The 16,463-nt window shown below is 57.5% G+C and overlaps 1 protein-coding gene across 1 annotated transcript in view; it reads right to left on the bottom strand.

The window, feature by feature from the left end:
• Nucleotides 1-15,138, bottom strand: part of col26a1 (collagen, type XXVI, alpha 1) — a gene marked incomplete at both ends in the record, with an annotated part of 52,112 nt that extends 36,974 nt beyond the window's left edge. The window contains 3 exons of the mRNA XM_084449826.1: nt 12,715-12,818; nt 13,892-14,017; nt 15,128-15,138. Coding sequence (XP_084305952.1) covers nt 12,715-12,818; nt 13,892-14,017; nt 15,128-15,138 — 241 coding nt within the window. The remainder of the gene's footprint in view (nt 1-12,714; nt 12,819-13,891; nt 14,018-15,127) is intronic.
• Nucleotides 15,139-16,463: the final 1,325 nt, after the last annotated feature.

Raw genomic sequence — 16,463 nt, forward strand, 5'->3', positions numbered from 1 at the left:
AAATGAGATTAAAAAGAGGTTGTGAAGCCTTGATGAATAGGGTGGGATCTCACATGGACATGGGTGAATATGGGAAGCACATGGCATAAGGCAGGAAATACCGTGAATCTGATTGAATAAGAATCTGTTGTGGTTGGTTCCACCGACATTCCGGACAGCTTGTGTAAAAATGTGTATTACCCTGGTCTGGTCCTGTATTACCCTGGTCTGGTCCTGTATTACCCTGGTCTGGTCCTGTATGGGCCTTCTCTGTGTATTACCCTGGTCTGGTCCTGTATGGGTCTTCTCTGTGTATTACCCTGGTCTGGTCCTGTATGGGCCTTCTCTGTGTATTACCCTGGTCTGGTCCTGTGTGGGCCTTCTCTGTGTATTACCCTGGTCTGGTCCTGTATGGGCCTTCTCTGTGTATTACCCTGGTCTGGTCCTGTATGGGCCTTCTCTGTGTATTACCCTGGTCTGGTCCTGTATGGGTCTTCTCTGTGTATTACCCTGGTCTGGTCCTGTATGGGCCTTCTCTGTGTATTACCCTGGTCTGGTCCTGTATGGGCCTTCTCTGTGTATTACCCTGGTCTGGTCCTGTATGGGTCTTCTCTGTGTATTACCCTGGTCTGGTCCTGTATGGGCCTTCTCTGGTCCTGTATGGGCCTTCTCTGTGTATTACCCTGGTCTGGTCCTTCTCTGTGTATTACCCTGGTCTGGTCCTGTATGGGTCTTCTCTGTGTATTACCCTGGTCTGGTCCTGTATGGGCCTTCTCTGTGTATTACCCTGGTCTGGTCCTGTATGGGCCTTCTCTGTGTATTACCCTGGTCTGGTCCTGTATTACCCTGGTCTGGTCCTGTGTGGGTCTTCTCTGTGTATTACCCTGGTCTGGTCCTGTATTACCCTGGTCTGGTCCTGTATGGGTCTTCTCTGTGTATTACCCTGGTCTGGTCCTGTATTACCCTGGTCTGGTCCTGTATGACCCTGGTCTGGTCCTGTATGGGTCTTCTCTGTGTATTACCCTGGTCTGGTCCTGTATTACCCTGGTCTGGTCCTGTATGACCCTGGTCTGGTCCTGTATGGGTCTTCTCTGTGTATTACCCTGGTCTGGTCCTGTATGGGTCTTCTCTGTGTATTACCCTGGTCTGGTCCTGTATGGGTCTTCTCTGTGTATTACCCTGGTCTGGTCCTGTATGGGTCTTCTCTGTGTATTACCCTGGTCTGGTCCTGTATGGGCCTTCTCTGTGTATTACCCTGGTCTGGTCCTGTATGGGTCTTCTCTGTGTATTACCCTGGTCTGGTCCTGTGTGGGTCTTCTCTGTGTATTACCCTGGTCTGGTCCTGTATGGGCCTTCTCTGTGTATTACCCTGGTCTGGTCCTGTATGGGCCTTCTCTGTGTATTACCCTGGTCTGGTCCTGTATGGGCCTTCTCTGTGTATTACCCTGGTCTGGTCCTGTATGGGCCTTCTCTGTGAATAGGCATATATGGGCAGATTTGTCGGGATTCTTGGAAGAGCAGGGACACAGCCAGCCCCTCAAGCCAATATCAAGTTCACTAAATGTTACATTTTACTTTAATTCCCCAACTAAGACACTTCCTTCTGGTTTAAGTTGACTTCATAACATGCTTTCAAGAGACTGCCAGCTCATAACAACCTTGTCCCATCACATTGTCCCATCATACTGTAGGTTCTCTGCCCTATTCACCTTATTCACCTGGCAGCCATATTGGTCAGTCTGGGGTGCGGATGCGGAAGTGCCCGTTGACTTCAATGTTAAAGTTCACTGTAAAAACACCACTTCAAAAACCGAAATAGTCAAAATAACAGGCTGAATACACTATCGGGGTTACAAACTCATCATTTGTTTTCGCGTTTGGAAATACATGGAGGTGAATGAGCCATAGTTAGCCGTCAGCTGCATTCACTCCCATGTATTTCCAAACGCGAAAACAACGGTAGTGAAAAACAATCAGAGTCTGGTAATGATGAGTTTGTAACCCCGATAGTGTATTCAGCCTGTTATTCAGACTATTTTGGTTCTTGAAGTGATGTTTTTACAGTGAACTTTTAACATTGAAGGCAACGGGCACTTCTGCATCCGCACCCCTCATTACGTCAGACTGACCAACCAGCAGCTGAGGTGAATAAGGCGAATTTGCCGTCCACTCTTGCACTAAGACTGGATGGCAGAATACCTCTTCTCTAGACCAGCTGTTTCCATTGGCCAGTGAAACGTGGGTAGAATCACAGCTGGTCCTACAGTACGAGGCCCAACTCTCACACTTATGAGGTGAGTAACACACACCGAGCAATACACACACACACACACACACACAACACACACACATATATACACAGGCGCACACACACAGGCATCAAGGCCAGGACACACTCGCCGCCAAGCACATGTCGGCATGACGACAACCTGGAGAAGCTCATTCCAGAGGCGTCGCAACTCACAGCCTGAAACAACAACAGCAGCGAGCTGGTTTCAATTAAGGGCCCTCGGAGCCAAGCCCTCTCTCAGGCGAGGGGGGGGGGGGACCTCCCGTCCTGACTTCCGTGATGATGTCACTCCACCCCCCCCTCAGAAGCTTCCAGGGTATATCTGGGAAAAGCGTGTGGGTCTTGAAGTGACTTGTGCAACTGTGACTTTCCAGAGGCCCCCTGATCCCAGACGCTGTCGAGGCGCTGCGCTTGTTGCTTTGACGCCCTACAGAAGGGTCCCAGCTGGGCTCTTTCTACGAGCGTGTGCAGCGTCGGCTTCATCGCACGACGACAGGAACAGCGCAGGTATGAGCCTGAACGTCTCAACAGGTGAACACCGGTCTCAATCATGTTAGAACAGTACGGGCCAACAAAGTGTGGTTGGTGTCATAACGGTCATACTAAATCCAATCACAGCCATCATCACGGTCACAAAGCCATGACCTCTGAACCCGTGGGAGTGGGGTCCTGGGTGGGGGATGAGGGCTGGTGGAGGGGGGAGAGGGTCCTGGGTGGGGGATGAGGGCTGGTGGAGGGGGGGGAGGGTCCTGGGTGGGGGATGAGGGCTGGTGAAGGGGGGGGAGAGTCCTGGGTGGGGGATGAGGGCTGGTGAAGGGGGGGGAGGGTCCTGGGTGGGGGATGAGGACAGAGTGAGACAGGGGGAGACGGGGGGAGGATGGGGGGAGGACGGGGGGAGGACAGGGGGAGGATAGGGGGAGGGCGGGGGGAGGACAGGGGGAGGATAGGGGGAGGGCGGGGGGAGGACAGGGGGAGACGGGGGGAGGACAGGGGGGAGGACGGGGGGAGGACGGGGGGAGGACGGGGGGAGACAGGGGGAGGACGGGGGGGGGACAGGGGGAGGACAGGGGGAGACGGGGGGAGGACGGGGGGAGGACAGGGGGAGGACGGGGGGAGGACGGGGGGAGGACGGGGGGAGGACGGGGAGGACGGGGGGAGGATAGGGGGAGGGCGGGGGGAGGACAGGGGGAGACGGGGGGAGGACGGGGGGAGGACAGGGGGAGGACGGGGGGAGGATAGGGGGAGGGCGGGGGGAGGATAGGGGGAGGACGGGGGGAGGATAGGGGGAGGACGGGGGGAGGATAGGGGGAGACAGGGGGAGGACAGGGGGAGGGCGGGGGGAGGATAGGGGGAGGACAGGGGGAGGATAGGGGGAGGGCGGGGGGAGGACAGGGGGAGGACGGGGGGAGACAGGGGGAGACAGGGGGAGGATAGGGGGAGACAGGGGGAGGACCGGGGGAGACAGGGGGAGGACAGGGGGAGGACGGGGGGAGACAAGGAGAGGACAGGGGGAGACAGGGGGAGAGAGGGGGAGGACGGGGGGAGGACGGGGGGAGACAGGACGAGGACGGGGGGAGACAGGGGGAGACAGGGGGAGGACAGGGGGAGACGGGGGGAGGACAGGGGGAGACAGGGGGAGGACGGGGGGAGGACAGGGGGAGACAGGGGGAGGACAGGGGGAGGACGGGGGGAGACAGGGGGAGACAGGGGGAGGACAGGGGGAGACAGGGGGAGACAGGGGGAGGACGGGGGGAGGACAGGGGGAGACAGGGGGAGGACAGGGGGAGGACGGGGGGAGACAGGGGGAGGACAGGGGGAGGACAGGGGGAGGACGTGGGGAGACAGGGGGAGGACGGGGGGAGGACGGGGGGAGACAGGGGGAGGACGGGGGGGGGCAGGGGGGAGGACGTGGGGAGACAGGTGGAGGACAGGGGGAGACGGGGGGAGGATAGGGGGAGACAGGGGGAGACAGGGGGAGGACAGGGGGAGGACGGGGGGAGACAGGGGGAGACGGGGGGAGGACAGGGGGGAGGACGGGGGGGGGCAGGGGGAGACGGGGGGAGGACAGGGGGGAGGACGGGGGGGGGCAGGGGGAGGACAGGGGGAGACAGGGGGAGACAGGGGGAGAAAGGGGGAGGACGGGGGGAGGATAGGGGGAGGACAGGGGGAGACGGGGGGAGGACAGGGGGAGACGGGGGGAGACAGGACGAGGACGGGGGGAGGACGGGGAGGACGGGGGGAGACAGGGGGAGGACGGGGGGAGGACAGGGGGAGACAGGGGGAGGACGGGGGGAGGACGGGGGGAGGACGGGGGGAGGACGGGGAGGACGGGGGGAGGATAGGGGGAGGGCGGGGGGAGGACAGGGGGAGACGGGGGGAGGACGGGGGGAGGACAGGGGGAGGACGGGGGGAGGACAGGGGGAGGACGGGGGGAGGACGGGGGGAGGACAGGGGGAGGACGGGGGGAGGATAGGGGGAGGACGGGGGGAGGATAGGGGGAGGACGGGGGGAGGATAGGGGGAGACAGGGGGAGGACAGGGGGAGGGCGGGGGGAGGATAGGGGGAGGATGGGGGGAGGACAGGGGGAGGACGGGGGGAGACAGGGGGAGACAGGGGGAGGACGGGGGGGGGCAGGGGGAGGACAGGGGGGAGGACGGGGGGAGGACAGGGGGAGACTGGGGGGAGGATGGGGGAAGACAGGGGGAGACAGGGGGAGACAGGGGGAGGACAGGGGGAGGACGGGGGGAGACAGGGGGAGACAGGGGGAGACAGGGGGAGGACAGGGGGAGGATGGGGGAAGACAGGGGGAGACAGGGGGAGACAGGGGGAGACAGGGGGAGACAGGGGGAGGACCGGGGGAGACAGGGGGAGGACAGGGGGAGACAGGGGGAGGACAGGGGGAGGACGGGGGGAGACAGGGGGAGGACGGGGGGAGACAGGGGGAGAGAGGGGGAGGACGGGGGGAGGACGGGGGGAGACAGGACGAGGACGGGGGGAGGACAGGGGGAGACAGGGGGAGACAGGGGGAGGACGGGGGGAGACAGGGGGAGACAGGGGGAGGACGGGGAGGACGGGGGGAGACGGGGGGAGGATAGGGGGAGGACGGGGGGAGGACAGGGGGAGGACAGGGGGAGACGGGGGGAGGACAGGGGGAGACAGGGGGAGACAGGGGGAGGATAGGGGGGAGGACAGGGGGAGGACAGGGGGAGACGGGGGGAGACAGGGGGAGGACGGGGGGAGGACAGGGGGAGACGGGGGGAGGACAGGGGGAGGACAGGGGGAGACGGGGGGAGGACGGGGGGAGGACAGGGGGAGACAGGGGGAGACAGGGGGAGACAGGGGGAGGACAGAGGGAGGACAGGGGGAGGACGGGGGGGGGCAGGGGGAGACGGGGGGAGGACAGGGGGAGACAGGGGGAGGACAGGGGGAGGACGGGGGGAGACAGGGGGAGACGGGGGGAGGACAGGGGGGAGGACGGGGGGGGGCAGGGGGAGACGGGGGGAGGACAGGGGGGAGGACGGGGGGGGGCAGGGGGAGGACAGGGGGAGACAGGGGGAGACAGGGGGAGAAAGGGGGAGGACGGGGGGAGGATAGGGGGAGGACAGGGGGAGACGGGGGGAGGACAGGGGGAGACGGGGGGAGACAGGACGAGGACGGGGGGAGGACGGGGAGGACGGGGGGAGACAGGGGGAGGACGGGGGGAGGACAGGGGGAGACAGGGGGAGGACAGGGGGAGGGCGGGGGGAGGATAGGGGGAGGACGGGGGAGGGCGGGGGGAGGACAGGGGGAGACAGGGGGGAGACAGGGGGAGACGGGGGGAGGACAGGGGGAGGACGGGGGGAGGATGGGGGGAGGACGGGGGGAGGACAGGGGGAGGACAGGGGGGAGGATGGGGGAGACAGGGGGAGGACGGGGGAGACGGTGGGAGGATGGGGGGAGACAGGGGGAGGACGGGGGGGGGACGGGGGGAGGACAGGGGGGAGGACAGGGGGGAGGACGGGGGGAGACGGGGGGAGGACAGGGGGACACAGGGGGAGGATGGGGGGAGACAGGGGGAGGACGGGGGGAGACTGGGGGAGACAGGGGGAGACAGGGGGAGACAGGGGGAGGACAGGGGGAGACAGGGGGAGGACAGGGGGAGACAGGGGGAGGACGGGGGGAGACTGGGGGGAGGATGGGGGGAGGATGGGGGGAGACAGGGGGGAGACAGGGGGAGACGGGGGGAGGACAGGGGGAGACAGGGGGAGACGGGGGGAGGACAGGGGGAGACAGGGGGAGGACGGGGGGAGGACGGGGGGGGGCAGGGGGAGACAGGGGGAGGACGGGGGGAGAACAGGGGGAGACAGGGGGAGGACAGGGGGAGACTGGGGGAGGACAGGGGGAGACTGGGGGAGGACAGGGGGAGACAGGGGGAGGACAGGGGGAGACTGGGGGGAGGATGGGGGGAGGATGGGGGGAGACAGGGGGGAGACAGGGGGAGACGGGGGGAGGACAGGGGGAGACAGGGGGAGGACGGGGGGAGGACGGGGGGGGGCAGGGGGAGACAGGGGGAGGACGGGGGGAGAACAGGGGGAGACAGGGGGAGGATAGGGGGAGGACAGGGGGAGGACGGGGGGGGGCAGGGGGAGACAGGGGGAGGACGGGGGGAGAACAGGGGGAGACAGGGGGAGGATAGGGGGAGGACAGGGGGAGACGGGGGGAGGACAGGGGGAGACAGGGGGAGGACGGGGGGAGGACGGGGGGGGGCAGGGGGAGACAGGGGGAGGACGGGGGGAGAACAGGGGGAGACAGGGGGAGGATAGGGGGAGGACAGGGGGAGGACGGGGGGGGGCAGGGGGAGACAGGGGGAGGACGGGGGGAGAACAGGGGGAGACAGGGGGAGACAGGGGGAGGACAGGGGGAGACGGGGGGAGACAGGGGGAGGACAGGGGGAGGATGGGGGGAGACAGGGGGGAGACAGGGGGAGACGGGGGGAGGACAGGGGGAGACAGGGGGAGGACGGGGGGAGAACAGGGGGAGGACGGGGGGAGGATAGGGGGAGGACAGGGGGAGACAGGGGGAGGACGGGGGGAGAACAGGGGGAGGACGGGGGGAGGATAGGGGGAGGACGGGGGGAGGATAGGGGGAGGATGGGGGGAGACAGGGGGAGGACAGGGGGAGACAGGGGGAGACAGGGGGAGACAGGGGGAGACAGGGGGGAGGACGGGGGGGGGACAGGGGGAGGACGGGGGGGGGCAGGGGGAGACAGGGGGAGGACGGGGGGAGACAGGGGGAGGACGGGGGGAGACAGGGGGAGGACAGGGGGAGGACGGGGGGGGGACAGGGGGAGGACGGGGGGAGACAGGGGGAGGACGGGAGGAGGACGGGGGGGGGCAGGGGGGAGGACGGGGGGAGGACAGGGGGAGGACGGGGGGAGACAGGGGGAGGACGGGGGGGGGACAGGGGGAGGACGGGGGGAGACAGGGGGAGGACGGGAGGAGGACGGGGGGAGACAGGGGGAGGACGGGGGGAGGACAGGGGGAGGACGGGGGGAGACAGGGGGAGGACGGGGGGAGACAGGGGGAGGACAGGGGGGGGATAGGGGGAGGACGGGGGGAGGGCGGGGGGAGGACAGGGGGAGACGGGGGGAGACAGGGGGAGACAGGGGGAGGACAGGGGGGGGATAGGGGGAGAACGGGGGGAGACAGGGGGAGAGAGGGGGGAAGGACGGGGGGAGACGGGGGGAGACAGGGGGAGGACGGGGGGAGGGGGCTTGGTGCATTAACAACAGCTGGGGCGGAAACCTTGGTTTCTCCTGAAATGTAAAACAAGGTCCGGCCCCCAGCAGACCAGCAGGAGCAGGGGAGGGGTCAGGGGTCACGACTGTCTGGCTCTGTTTACCCACTCATAGGGAGAAGACTTCCAGTCAGGGAGAGGCCTCATTCTGGTGTGTGTGTGTGTGTGTGTGTGTGTGTGTGTGTGTGTGTGTGTGTGTGTGTGTGTGTGTGTGTGTGTGTGTGTGTGTGTGTGTGTATGTGTGTGTGTGTGTGGGTGCGTGTGTGTGGGTGGGCGTGGGTGGTGTTTATGTGTGTGTTGCGGATAGAGAGAGAGAGAAAGAGTGTGTGTGTGTGTGTGTGTGAGAGAGAGAGTTACTGTACAATGTCATACATCTTATACTGACTGTAACCTCATATCACATCTTCAAAACATATGCTTTCCTTCAGTAAGCTGACTCATCAGTGCTGGAGAGAGAAGAGAGAAGGGTCACTTGTCCAACATTTAACCCAACTGAGAAAAAGAGAGGAGTATCCGACCAGCCCTAAACCTGGACCGCTATGTTGTTGACATATGAACAGCAGTCACCCATCTTTCGCCTAGGGGTCAAAGGTCAAGGAGTACTAGCAGGATCCTTCCTCTGAAGCACTTCTTGTATTTATATTTTGCCACTCTTGCACTTTGGCTTCAGCACTAAATTATGCTCTTAGTCACTTGTTTAGAAAGGAGAGGCACTTGTGAGTTCTGGTGAGTAGTAGTACACTGACTACTTACGTTAAATGCAATTATTGTAAGTCACTTTGGATAAAAGCTTCTGCTAAATGATTGTAATGTAATGCAATGTAATGTGAACAGAGGGATACAGTATTGTCCGGTAACACTTTACAATAAGGGTACATTAATAAGCGTTAGTTAATGCATAAATTAGCATTAAGTAACAGTTAACTAATGTCTTTATTAACAATTTACTAATGTTATTTATGTTAACTAAGGTTAACTAACCTAACCCTAACCTTACCTAAGGTATTAATTAACATTAGTAACCTAACCTAACCCTAAATAAGCATTAGTTAACAGTTAAGGGACAATGCTCATTTTTGACAACCTGGACCTTATTTACGACATATTATAAGACGTTTGACTCACCGAGATCACTTTGGTGTAGTTCGGAGGCATGTAGAAGAAATGTAAAATCCAGCGCGAGCCAGTATATCCATGTAATGGCGGTGATCGGGGCAACGAGAATGCAGCTTCTAAAAATCTATTTTCTGCCGCGAAACGGTTGTTTTCATCAATCTGTCTGGATGAATCGCTAGTTGTGCTTACATAGAGCATAACTGTTGTGGTTTTCACATGCCATGATCTTTCGAAACGTCTTTCGAAACGAAATAACTTCCTCACTTGCTCCAGCACTAATGCGCACAGCGCGCAATCGTTGCTCCAACACGCTGTGCGCATGGATATGGATACTCTCCATAGAGATCCGTTTGTGCCAGAAAACGATCTCGTCAATCAGCGTTGGTTCTGAGGAATTTTAAATACAAACAGCTACCGTAGGCTGAGTGGGTTTAGATATATAACAGCGAGGAGCGGTTGGAGTTAGCGTGTGATAGACGGTGATAGACAGATAGTTCATCCAATCACCTGCCATGTATTTGAAAGTGCCTGCCCTTTTCCAAACAGTTTCCAGCGGAGAGTTCCCAGATGGTTATGCGACGCAAATGTGAAGCAAACCATCTGGCGCAGCTGGTTACCTCTGGCTCAAGTAAACTATGTATTTGCGAAATAAAGGAAACAACTGTATTTGAGAAATACCATTTGACCCCAGGTCTGACGTCAAACAAGGGCAGCCAGTCTTGATCTGATGGAGAAGAGTGACAAAGTAAATCTAGGAATGCAGTTTGAGTCTAAGTGGTACTTCTCTCCGAGGACCAGGCCTATCTCCTGCCTCCTCCCCACCACAGTCACAACATTCAAGAAACAAAACAGACCTCAAAAAACAAAATGTCCAGCCAAGGATGCGGAGTGTGAGGGGACGATCGACAGCGCTTCCTCCGGCGGCGGTCTGATGTCACAGAGCAGAGAACCGAGCCATCGAGGAAGTGCAACGCCACACTGTGGAACATCTATATCTTGCTCATCTATTCATGAGTTCTCGTCCTCAAAATGTACCAGTACTGTAGCAGCACCCTGACAAAGTTAGTACTGCTGCGACTGCAGTGGCCGGGTTTCCCCAACGAGTTAAGAAGCACTTAACTCCAAAGTACTTCTTAACTTCCATAGAAAGGATTGCAGATTCTTTCAACGGGCTGGGGCGCTTACCATGTAAAGACTAGTCATTTCTGCAGTGGCGTGGGTTCGAATCCGGCCCACGGCCTTAGCTGCATGTCTTCCCCTCTCTCTCTCTCTCTCTCTCCCACGTTTCTTGTCTGTCACCTACACTGTCCTATCTTAATAAAGCAGAAATGCCTTAAAAAATATCAACAACCAAAAAAAGAAGGTTCTTTATCGTTAAACGCAGACAGTGTCTTTGTGGCCATTCGGCTCCTCGCGTCTAAGAGGGGAGTGAGAGAGAGGATGAACACACGGGAGTCACACTCACCCTTCACCCTCACGGGAGTCACACTCACCCTTCACCCACACTCACCCTTCACCCACACGGGAGTCACACTCACCCTTCACCCACACTCACCCTTCACCCACACGGGAGTCACACTCACCCTTCACCCACACTCACCCTTCACCCTCACGGGGGTCACACTCACCCTTCACCCACACTCACCCTTCACCCACACGGGAGTCACACTCACCCTTCACCCACACGGGGGTCACACTCACCCTTCACCCTCACGGGAGTCACACTCACCCTTCACCCACACTCACCCTTCACCCACACGGGAGTCACACTCACCCTTCACCCACACTCACCCTTCACCCACACGGGAGTCACACTCACCCTTCACCCACACGGGGGTCACACTCACCCTTCACCCACACGGGGGTCACACTCACCCTTCACCCACACGGGGGTCACACTCACCCTTCACCCTCACTCACCCTTCACCCACACGGGGGTCACACTCACCCTTCACCCACACGGGAGTCACACTCACCCTTCACCCACACGGGAGTCACACTCACCCTTCACCCACACGGGAGTCACACTCACCCTTCACCCACACTCACCCTTCACCCACACTCACCCTTCACCCACACGGGGGTCACACTCACCCTTCACCCTCACGGGAGTCACACTCACCCTTCACCCACACGGGGGTCACACTCACCCTTCACCCACACGGGGGTCACACTCACCCTTCACCCACACGGGGGTCACACTCACCCTTCACCCACACGGGAGTCACACTCACCCTTCACCCACATGGGGGTCACACTCACCCTTCACCCTCACGGGGGTCACACTCACCCTTCACCCACACTCACCCTTCACCCACACGGGGGTCACACTCACCCTTCACCCACACGGGAGTCACACTCACCCTTCACCCTCACGGGGGTCACACTCACCCTTCACCCTCACGGGGGTCACACTCACCCTTCACCCACACGGGGGTCACACTCACCCTTCACCCACACGGGAGTCACACTCACCCTTCACCCACACTCACCCTTCACCCTCACGGGGGTCACACTCACCCTTCACCCACACGGGAGTCACACTCACCCTTCACCCACACTCACCCTTCACCCTCACGGGGGTCACACTCACCCTTCACCCTCACGGGAGTCACACTCACCCTTCACCCTCACGGGGGTCACACTCACCCTTCACCCACACGGGAGTCACACTCACCCTTCACCCACACGGGGGTCACACTCACCCTTCACCCACACGGGGGTCACACTCACCCTTCACCCACACGGGGGTCACACTCACCCTTCACCCACACGGGAGTCACACTCACCCTTCACCCACACTCACCCTTCACCCTCACGGGGGTCACACTCACCCTTCACCCACACGGGAGTCACACTCACCCTTCACCCACACTCACCCTTCACCCACACTCACCCTTCACCCACACGGGGGTCACACTCACCCTTCACCCTCACGGGGGTCACACTCACCCTTCACCCACACGGGGGTCACACTCACCCTTCACCCACACTCACCCTTCACCCACACGGGGGTCACACTCACCCTTCACCCACACGGGGGTCACACTCACCCTTCACCCACACTCACCCTTCACCCACACGGGGGTCACACTCACCCTTCACCCTCACGGGAGTCACACTCACCCTTCCCCCTCACGGGAGACACACTCACCCTTCACCCTCACAGGGGTCACACTCACCCTTCACCCACACGGGGGTCACACTCACCCTTCACCCTCACGGGAGTCACACTCACCCTTCACCCACACGGGGGTCACACTCACCCTTCACCCACACGGGAGTCACACTCACCCTTCACCCTCACGGGGGTCACACTCACCCTTCACCCACACTCACCCTTCACCCTCACGGGAGTCACACTCACCCTTCACCCACACGTAGGGTCACACTCACCCTTCACCCTCACGGGAGTCACACTCACCCTTCACCCTCACGGGGGTCACACTCACCCTTCACCCACACTCACCCTTCACCCTCACGGGAGTCACACTCACCCTTCACCCACACGTAGGGTCACACTCACCCTTCACCCTCACGGGAGTCACACTCACCCTTACTGCAATCCTCTCCCAGGAAGCCAGGGCAGCACCTCCACTCCAGGGCCGTGACCTGCCGGTCCATCAGCCTGTACGTGGGCCTGACCAGGGTCCGGTAACTAGAATCACAACAGACCTGTCACAGAAAGCCACACTGGGGAATCTCATGGGTTTCTACTGTCTTTGGCTGATCCATTTCCCATACAGAGGGAGGTTGAACCATGAAGCTCTTAATAACCACACCAACTACGCCTGAAAAGAGCTTTAACTACAATTCAAAAGAGGTTTATTGTGTATCTTTTCCAGAGGCTTAAAATAACCAGGTTGGTCCACATTGACACCACGGCGGTAGACTGAGAGTCTATTTACAGTTTTTGGATGGATTCCAAAGACATGAAACAATGGAATGCAACCACCCAGTTACTATTCACACAAATCTATATGATGAACGGCTACAGTCTAACATCAGTGTTGTTTCTGGGAGCAATGGCAGCCTTGGGAACGAAGGAATGGAGAAATCACACTCATATGTCTTTATGGTGACTGACTTGCTTTTCAGTGTGGTGGTCCTGGGAGTAAATGGGCCTTTCCGTGACCACCACACAATGGGACAACGAGTATTTTCAGTGGGGTTGAAGTATGAGTCCTAAGTCAAACTGTCTGTGAATGAAGTTAAGGCCCCATTAGGCTAAAGATACACAAACACTATACATCAGTGCATTATGGTCCCTGTGTGCAATCTGTGGCCTGCCGTCTAGCGAGCGCGCTCTGCCCCTTTCTCTCCTCCGCACATTCCGGAGATTATCTCAATTCATGGTGTGGAGTACAGAAGGCCACGATCAACTCTGGACAATTCAGACGCAGGCCATCCGGCTCCTGAATGACTATCTAACCCCCCCGGGATTATTTATCACAGTTATAGCATGTCCCCCCCCCCATCACACACACACACACACACATTATTCATACCCATATATAGTATGTACATAATCCATCCAGAGCGTTATACCTTACCTGTATCTTTATACTGTATAGAAATGGTACTTATTGTGTAATTTGTAACTTATACATGTTCTTTGTAAAGGAGTCGGTAGCAACATTTCCCTGAGACTGTACACCGCACATTACATGTGACCAATAAAGGAGTGTTGACTCCAGCAGAGAGGAGGTGATGTGGGGGAGCCGTCCATACCTGATGAGGTTGGAACAAGGTCCCGGCCACCGGCAGCTCTGAAACACGCGCTGGACCAGCGTCTCGGTCCCGTTGTGCACCTGGCACGACACGGTCTTCGACACGGTGAACTGACACCAGTTCCTACTGGGAGCGAGCAGGGTGGGGAGTTGTGAGGGAAAATGGCATCACAGTACTGTGCAATCAATCAGCGAGGAAAAAAGTGGAGATCAATTTGCCTACAGTAGCTGTTATTTTAATGTACGGTGCCTACAGTAAGACATCATATGGGAGCATTCTACATTACTACAGATTGGCAGAGCGGATCACTTTTAAAGTAGTCTGGTACTTTGAAGACCTATTCCATATCGATGCCTCTCATTTCGATTGCGTGAATCCTAGCTGCCCAACTGACATTTACACAAACCTAAGGAAACAGATGTACAGTAGAAACACATAAGGCGAAGAACAGTGGCTCCTATGCTCCTTTTTCGTCCATACGAACCTGCGCGCTGCATGGGGGCCCGTGGGGGGTCCGCTCGTTTGCTCAGGGTTTACGCGTTGCAGTGTCCCACCTGGAAACTGATAAATGAAGCCGGTCACTCGGGACAGACAGGGCGACACCATCCCAATACAGAGGACGCAGAAAATGAGTGGCGCGGTCATGGTCCGTGTGTATGGCTCTCTGGTCCGTGTGTATGGCTCTCTGAACTGACGCGCTACCTGGACCGCGAATGCGTAAAGTTTGGAGAAGCGCGACCAGCAAAAGCGGCGTCGTACTAATGTAGGCTTCCTACTTCCTCGAATTTAACGATAAAGTAAATGAAACATGCACAAAATTGCAACGTCGACAGACATTGTGCTCTGGTCTCTGGGTCCCGCCTTTGTCGTGTTGCTATGAAGCTTTTTTTCCCCTTGCCTTTCAGACGCGTGTGTGCGCTAGAACCGCGTTTGTTTGGAGTTTGAGTAAGACGGAGCAGCAGATGGAGGCTGCACGTTTTCGGGCTCAACTATTGGACATGGCTTGGTGGAGCAAACCATACCCCGTGGTGATTGTCTAAGATGCAGCTTATCCAGCTATTTATATAGCCTAGGCTACACTGGGGACCTTTATTATACAGAGCAAGGGTATTCCTCAACTCATGCTGAGACAAACCACCATGCTTAATATGTAATGGTTTCCCTCAGCAGCAAGGGGCTGCCTACCTAAGAAACGAGAATAATAAACAAGTGCGCAGTGACCGTGTCGTCCCCCACCCAGAATGCATGCCGTCAGCATGTAGCCTAGTTGCTGCATGTGTAGCCTATGTCGAATAGGCTTGAGATTTATCTATAGTTTTTTGTCTGGTCTAAAATGTAAGCATTTATTCGAAAGTAAGTAGTGAATTAAGATATCAATTTACCACCACAATCTCTCACTTTGGCTGATGATAGTGACAATTATGGTTATTTATATAGGGCCTATAAACCTCATTCATTTTAGCCCTATTTGTGGTCTGTCTACCATGAACCTGAAACAGAGATCATAATTTCATTGATCGTTCCAGTATTGAGCTAGCTGCAGTTTTTATGCAGGCTCTCACTGGGCTACAATGGAAGTCAATGGGGCATACGTAAATGCGTTGAATAACTATTAAAAATTAGCTTTTCCGAGACCGGAAGTAGAGTTAAATATTTTTCCCGAAATTTGCATTTTTTTCCTCCCGGGATTTGCGGCTCTCTTTCTCGGTATTGCCGGTAGAAATATGAATGTTTTTCATTTTATGGTGTGGAGTGCACACAGTGCACACAACTCTAATAATTTTGACCTAGAATCTATATTGAGATAAAGTTCACATGCAGAATAGCTTGGACTCCATAGGCGTGTTTGTGTGCTGTTTGTCATCTAAACGAACACAGTTTAAATAATAATCAGCAGCTTCTACTTCAGTAATGCTCGGATATAGCCTACGTGATCCGACTGCAGGGAAGCACTAACAGCCAGCCTGGTTATACACAATAAACTTAAGACATTTACTTTGTTAAATTCACCATGAGGTCGCTGCTCCGAAATGATCACTCAGTGCTCAATGTTTACAGAATATTTATTTTGCAGTCATTCGTAGAACAGTTCACCACAAATATCTTAATCTTTTTTATAAAGCGACTGTGACAGCCTGTGCAATTAAATGTCTCGAAAAATAAAAAACAGGTTTGCATGGCATCCATAATATGAGAAAAACAGAGGTAGGTCTTTATAAAGTACGCCTAACAGTAGCCTGTGAAATTAAATAGGCCTAATTTATGTTTTTGGTTGCTCGGAAATATTTCCACACGAAGCTGGAGTGGCTGGACATGGCCTATGGGATGTTGTAGGGTAGCCCACGCTATGGGATGTTGTAGGGTAGCCCACGCTATGGGATGTTGTAGGGTAGCCCACGCTATGGGATGTTGTAGGGTAGCCCAGGCTATGGGATGTTGTAGGGTAGCCCAGGCTATGGGATGTTGTAGGGTAGCCCAGGCTATGGGATGTTGTAGGGTAGCACAGGCTATGGGATGTTGTAGGGTAGCCCAGGCTATGGGATGTTGTAGGGTAGCCCACGCTATGGGATGT

This window comes from Borostomias antarcticus, assembly GCF_949987555.1.
Source record: "Borostomias antarcticus genome assembly, chromosome: 15".
NCBI lineage: Eukaryota > Metazoa > Chordata > Actinopteri > Stomiiformes > Stomiidae > Borostomias > Borostomias antarcticus.